Raw genomic sequence first — 7,452 nt, 5'->3', positions numbered from 1 at the left:
CTCTTAATTTTAATTCACGATTCAGAGTATTAAAAAGAAATAAGTAACTGAGAGAACACATGTACGTTAAAACACTCATGAAATAAAAGCTACAGTCTGTGTCACACCTAAGGACCATGACCTAGATGCTGAGAAGGGGGAAAGAAGGAAATATTTCTATTTCAATTTTACAGGCAAACTGTTTTTTTCATTACACAATATTAATGCCAAGAAGTTAAAAATTTATAGCAGAAACCATTGTTACAAAATAGAATACATCCCATATGAAAAGGTAGCCCCACAGATTTTGATATTTAGCAGAATGGGGAAAATGAATATGCAGTATTCAAACAGTGCTGACAAGGCTAGGTAGGCTGAAAGCTGCGCAGCACACAGGTACCCTCCACTTTGCACTTCTTCCTGATTTCTTAGCAAGTTGAAATCCTCACCTCCCTGTTTTTACTGGCTTCGATTCACATTGTCTCCCTGGATGTTGGCCTGGCATCTAAGACTACGTAGGCAGCATTTTGCATAGGCAATACATCCTCACCATCATTGCCAACTTCGGATCAGTTGTGTGCCAAGGCTCTCGGATCCTGTTGCACTCCTGCATAGCTGAGGAGATATTCTGCAGGAATTCCATTTAAAGGAGAAGATACGGATTTAATGTCATTAAACGTCCAATTTAATACTCCAGGAAGACAGCCACTCTACGCTGTTATATCAATCCACTTTTTACCGCGATTCTACGTTTTTCTGACTCCAGAACTGGGAAAGAGGCACACGCACACCACCCCCCCCACCACCCCCAAGCACTGCCTCGGGGTACCCCGAGCTGAGTCGGCTCCGCGGCCCCCCTTCCAGCGCAGCGCGGGAGTCTCCCCTGGGGACCGAAAATGGGGGAGAACCGCGGGGGACAACCCTGCTGCAGAGTCCGCAAGGCACCGCCGGGACCCCGCCGGCGAGCACCGCCGGGGGTGGGGGGGGAACGGGGCAGGAGGAGGGAGGGGGGCGCAGGGGGCGTGGAGGAGGAGGAGGAAGAGGAGGAGGAGGAGGAGGGGTATTTCGGGGCGGCGAGGAGCAGGTGGCGCTCAGTGCCGCCCTGGGAAGCGGCCAGCTCGGGAGCGGTACCGTCCCGGCCTCCGCACCGCGCAGCGCAGCGCCATGGGCTCCGCGGACGCGGCGCTGCCGCCGCTGCTCCTCGCTCTGGGTAGGTCGGTCTGTCTGTCTGCCTGCCTGCCTGCCCGGTGCGGGCAGGTCCGCCGGTGCGGAGCGGGGGGGAGGCTCCCGGCGCCGGGGCACAGGCGGGCGGCGTGTGCCGGGCTGGTGGGAGCCTCCGTGGCTTCTGGGCCAGGAGGGTGGGTGGCCGTGGCCGTGTGCGTGCGGTGCGGTACATCCGTTTCTGAAGCAGGTTAAAGCCCTGAACTCCTGGACTGGCGTGGGGTTCACCTTGCCGTAAAATGGAGTGTGTGCGCGCTGTGGGGAGGGGGGAGGGAATGGGTGCAGTTTGGGGTGTGAATTTATGGTTTATATGGTTGTTATGCGTTTTTAAAAGGCGAGATGATAATCTTCATTGTCAATGCTGTTCCTAATTTGCAAGAGTCCTCTAGGTCTGTTCCCACCCTGCTGGGCAGATGTCGCTCCTTGGAAAAGGACAGGGAAACTTGAACCATCTCCTCCTTCTCTTGGCGGACTAAATTACCATTACATATATTTTCCTGGGAACTCTAAGCCATCATATTCACTTGCCATGAGCGAATTCCCAAGCACTTTCAGAGTTTTAATATTACTGTACACTCTCACAAACCCTTAATTAGCAAGTCACTGAAGAAGCAGCATAAAAACAAGTTTTCACTGATGAGCTGTTCCAACTTGTTCTTTCAGTAACTATAGCAAACACTGCAGTGGAATGTGCGGCTGCAGGGTATGAAATCAAATACAAAAGTATTAACCTGAGATGAGATATACAGTATACAAACAACCTGGTAATTTTTTAAAAAAGAAAAATTCTTAAAAGTATCAATGGGCAAAACATTCACTCTGCACTTTTGCTTAATCCATCCTTTATTCTCCTGGCTACAGTCACAGTACACCGGGACCATTAACATGCCCTATAATTCATGGGATTTTAGGACTTGCGAAGGTTTGTGGAGTGGTGCTGAAAGCAGATGATGAGAACTGGTTTCAAGAGGATTCCTCTGGCAATGAGACTGACAGAAGTGGGATAGGTCTGCTTTGTTCAGGCACTATCCATGATTTCTCTTCATTTACACAGTTGAAAGCTGTCATAATTTTGATTTCAGATGTATCGTGAGATTTGATGCTAGTGGATGTAATTGCTGAGTTAATACTTGCTTAGGCCTTTTTGATCTTATAGAAGTAGGTGGGGAAAGAAAGTTTCAGGACGGGAGCATTTTCTCTGAGTGATCTGGAGTCCTGCTGTGGTGGTGCTGTTGTAGCTCTCCCATAATCATTGTCAAACTGATTGAATTCTAATGAACTGTTTTACTGTCAAAGGCGGTACTCTTGAATCTAATAGGGCTAGCTTAGCTGAATTACTCAATACTTAAGGAAAATACTCCAAATTTATTTAAAACACGATTTTATGTCAGTGTATGAATTAATCATCTATATTAAATGAACCGCATAGGGGCATTGCTTTGTTGTGGCCCCAAATTCAACTAAAAGTAATGCAACGGTTAGTAAAAATGTGGGTTACTCATTGTTAGTGTGTACTTTTGTTTTTGGGAAGTCAGTAAGACATTGTAGAAGCTACAAGAGGAAAGGAATAGAAATGCAACAGAACTACCATTTTGATAATACGACTTTGCTACCAACCTTGGTAGTCATTGACCAGAGAGTATATAGCACACAGAAGTAGATGAAGATAAGAGGAATAACCACAAGAGAAGGACTTAATAAAGTCCTAAGGGCAACCTATGCAACAAAGCCTCGTGCTTTCTGTTGTAACTTAGTTGCTTATAGTGACTGTCACTGTATAGTAACTGTTGTAACTTAGTGTAATTGCTCTTAGTTGCTTATAGGTTGCCACATCTAGTTCTTCAAATTTATATTTTAAGCATACAGTTTTTTCCTTAGCCTGTTCTTAAAAATCAGGGCCAAAATAGTCCAGATCTTTCTGCAAGTGAGGCCAGTGGAAAATACAGTAGCTTTCCTGGGCTCAATTCTGGTAACATTTTCTTTGGAAAGCTCTAGTGCCCTCATGCTTCAGAGGAGATATTTGAAATTTGGCAGGAAGGTGCTATTTGCGTCGCCTTGAAAATCTGCCTAAATTTGGCCAAGTAACAAATCTTTGGAAAATTGCATTCCTCTGGAAAGGAATCTATTTTTATCAGCTTGATTCTAACATTAATTCTGTCCATCCTTGGTGTGGAGCTCAGTCAGACAATAGTTGGAGTTGTAGTGGGGTATAGCTGTTTCTGTCTGAGGTCTACGTCTACACCTGAAAATGTAGAAACTCTCTCTCCTGTGTTCTCATGTTATTTGGTATTTTTACAGCAACCTCTGTTGTTTGAGGCACTCTGCTTTCCAGTTTACTTCTGGATCCTGGTCCACTAGTTGTCTATACTGCATGCCATTAGCTGATTCTTGGGCTCTGCGATCGGCTTGTTCTCCCTTTTATGAGAATAATTCACTTCAGAGTCAATTCTCAAGTGATAGTGTTGAAGGACCATGCCTAGTGGAGGAAATCAAATTTAGCATGGCCTCACCTGTACTGTCTTCAGCAGGCCCCCCTCCCATTCAAGCCCACCACACATCTTCCTCCAGCAACCCAGGATGTGAACGATGTAATCCTGACACATTCTTAAAATCAGTCTGTGAAGAACACACTCCTCACACTATTTAACTTTGAAGTGAAAAATCACAGCCAAATATGGGCTATGCCTTTTTGGGCCACAGGTGTAATACTTGAGGACCATGAGTCCTCACCCCCGCCTGTGGGGACCCGGGCAGGCTTAAGGAGAAAGCAGCCCTATCTGAAATTGGGAGGGGGCATTTCTCTGAAACTTTGGGTAGAATACAGATTTTCCAAGTGTGTCCCCTTTTGTCTTTGGTACATATCTGACTCTTGCTGATGAAAAACATCCTGTTGTCCCAGGGAGCTTGTTGGCAATGGGCTGTAGAGCTGTATAGAGGGATAGGAAAGGATCTCGCTAATGTCTTTTTCTTCAGTTTAAATTGGGATGCAAGTTGTGATACTTGTTAAACATTCAAAAGTTAGGAAGTGCCTGAAATAAGTTAGCAGCCTGGATTTGTCCCTTCTGCAAATCAATGCATCACGCGGTCCCTTGGGTCCACATGCACAGTTGTGCGGCTGTGGCTGCCTGTGGACAGGGGAAGGTTGTGTGATCAGAGAAGAGGCTGGGCCTCCTGCCTTGCTTAGTTTTGAAATTTGAAGGTGCTCTATGAATGAGGAAGAAAGGTAGGATGAAGAGAAAGGAGGATTTTTTTTTCCCTGTTGCAAAATGGGATTCTTTCTCTCCTTTTTTGCCACAAAAGCTGAGTGCAATTTCAGGCGAGTCATTTAAATCAAATCTTTGACACGTGGTTGGAGCTTTTGTGTTCCTCTCTTTCTCTTTGCTCAGCCAGGGGTTCTCAAAACTGAAGCTGCGTTTTCACGATCTGGTTAAGCTGACCTGAATGTGGGGCTGACACTGAAAGGACATTTTGTCCACTCCTGATTGCATGTTCCCACCATTTTCCCCATGCTACCACGGGCCCTTGGTCTGGGGAACAGGTCAGGGACACATTTGCCCAAATAATTTTTTCTGGGGTTTTTTTGGGCCAGGCTAGTTTTGGAGATGAACTGATCCTGTTCACTTGAACAATTTATTTAAGTGTTAGCGCTGGCATAGGGGACAGTCAGGACTCGTGGCCAAAGGAGGGAGGGAAGCTGGAAAAGTCCCTTTCACTGGGAGCCAGCACTTCTACTGGCTTGAGCTGGTTGTGAAAGTGCATCTTGACATGCAGAGCTGCTGTGTATTCACAGCTGTGAATGAAGTCAATGGAAATTGTATTTTGAATATGCTAAATATTCTGAAAAAATAAGGTTTAACTGTATCACTAGATATCCAAAAGTGGTAAGTACTTTTGACCTTAATCTTTTTATAATCTTTTTTTTTTTTTTTTTTAAATGAGGCTAAGGATGATTTCTCATTTCACTTGAGTGTTGAAAAATAAATTCTCTATCTCTTGCAAATACTTACATGCTTATGGTCAAGATTTGTAGAGATGAATCCAAAAGGAAACTGAGCTGCTAATTCAGTATGTTAAAATAATATACCTAAATAGTACAAGGCAATGTACTGAGCAGCAGAGACTAAACTGAAAACTGAACAGCAAGTGAAGAACATTTGGTGCAATAAATGGAGCCAGAAGTCCAGGTGAAAATGCCGTGTATGATCGTAACACACAGACACACACACCAACTTAAAGCACAACCCATCTTAATTTTTGCCTTTCTCTTTCTTTGTGATCATCTTTTGCTGTTTTGTTATCATATTTGTGAGTAGTGACAATGTTAAAAACCATTCTAAAATCTAGAGATTGTTTGAAAGCAGGACCCAAATGTGAACTCTTCTTAAACTAAAACTATCTCTAGCTTTTCTTACTAAGGGAGTTTGTCAGGTAGTAGGAGCGTTGTTATATTATTTTTGGAGTTTTGCCTTTCACAGCATTGCACATTGAATTAAGGCTTCATTCATACTGTACTACAGGACTTGTATTTTGTACAAATTATATTTATTTTAGAAAGCATACAGGGTATTGCCATCACACTCCTAAACACATTAACAGTTAATATTTATTTGTGCATAATTTGGGCAAAGTAAACATGAGACCTCTCCAGTAAGTTTTAACTATGTGCTGCCAGGCTCTGAAACAATTTTTGAATTGTTCTTTGCTTTTTTTGATTCAGTGACACAATTTTCATTTAAGAAGACAAAGAAGTAAAAGGGATGATACTCCTTGGTTTTATTGTGTTTCTTGGGCACTATGCAAATGTTATTCACTGTGGTCTTTCTTCACTATTGTAAATTTTGAATAAATGAAAGTGGGTTTTTTCATGTACTTCATGTAATGTATTTTCATGAGGGCTAATAACTAGAACTGCCAGCGCAACGGCTTAGTGTCCAAACAGCTAAATGTGAATAAAGTACTTTCCTTCAGGGTTAGTACAGGTAAAAGGGAGTTTATACATCTTCAGATGAGTAAAGCAAGTCATTTTCCCCAGCAGAAATCTTGGGCAGTCTCTATCCAGTGTTGTTATTTTCATTTAAAGGTTTCCTTTGTTAGGCTCTGTGCAGGCCAGTTCCCATTTCCATGGTGACCATGCCGAAATGCAGACAGGACACAGGCTGGATTCTCGTCAGCGTAGCCATGCACTTGCATACCAACACACGTTATCTGTTTGGCTTAGGACATTTCCATTAGCGGTTTTAATGTTTAAGACTTTTTCACAAAGTGATCTCTGGCCCTGTGATACTGCGCTGTGTTAGGATTTCAGACCCTGTACAGCGGGAGAAAGCTAGTTGATAGGCTTATTTTTTGTGTAAATAAATTGGCTGAACTGTTCCTGCTAAGTTAGTCGAGGACATCAGAGAACAGTCTCAGCCTTGGTTTTTATGTCTGTTAAAAAAGATAACGGAGAAAGTTTTTTATTTATAAACATTTAGGTGAAAGACTGACACGCATCTGTGCTAAACAGTTACATGAACACACCCCCTTTTGAAGGCACTGATAAAAGGATAATAAAAATAAATGAATGTGAATTACAGGGGATAATGTGGACCTTCTGTCTCTATTAGCTGAGTGTGAAAAGCAATATGCGATAACTTTCTTCCTGCTCATGCTGCACTCAGTTTCTGGAGGTGGAGAATATTAAAGGCATCAGTGGAGTCATAACAAGCTGTGTGAGCATTTCCATCACTTCCAAATCAGGATGGGAGTTCTGAATTACCAGATAAACTCAGTATTCTGAGTGCTAGTAATTGTTTTTTTGAATAAGTCCCTGATAGCATTTCGGGATCTTCAGCGGATTAATTTAGTTTTATTTTCTTCTGAAGATGCATATTCTTTGAAAATCTAATAAGGCTTCCATATTTTTCAGGAGTTAAAAAGTGGATATGCAGGCAAAGAAGTAAGATAAACACAGACTCTTTGAATGCCATACAAGCAAACACATTTTGTGTATAACCGAATGGCATCTGCATGGTTGAATGTCACACATGATGAATGTCACGGATTCTTTTGTCCCTTTCAAATTACTGGTAGACAGGGTGAAGGGCTTGGAAGTTATGCACAGCCCTGGTGGAATTCTGTTGCCTTATTCCTGATTTATTTTACCCTTTTAATCCTGTTTCCAAGTTCACCATTCTTCTTTTGTTTCATAAAGACTATTTTTTTAATTATACAAATCTCCTTGGCTAGTATGATTGGTTATTTTTAAAGAAC

At 42.7% G+C, this 7,452-nt stretch overlaps 1 protein-coding gene across 1 annotated transcript in view; it reads left to right on the top strand.

Moving 5' to 3' along the window:
- The first annotated feature begins 1,058 nt into the window (after window positions 1-1,058).
- Window positions 1,059-7,452, top strand: part of ITGA2 (integrin subunit alpha 2) — a 68,430-nt gene continuing 62,036 nt past the window's right edge. Inside the window, exon 1 of the mRNA XM_054187081.1 lies at window positions 1,059-1,189. Within this exon, the coding sequence (XP_054043056.1) occupies window positions 1,144-1,189 (46 nt within the window). The 5' untranslated portion in view covers window positions 1,059-1,143. The remainder of the gene's footprint in view (window positions 1,190-7,452) is intronic.

This window comes from Rissa tridactyla, chromosome Z (genome assembly GCF_028500815.1).
Source record: "Rissa tridactyla isolate bRisTri1 chromosome Z, bRisTri1.patW.cur.20221130, whole genome shotgun sequence".
Taxonomy (NCBI): Eukaryota; Metazoa; Chordata; class Aves; order Charadriiformes; family Laridae; genus Rissa; species Rissa tridactyla.
The sequence above is the reverse complement of the archived record's forward strand: the minus strand, read 5'-3'. Positions and strand labels throughout refer to the sequence as shown.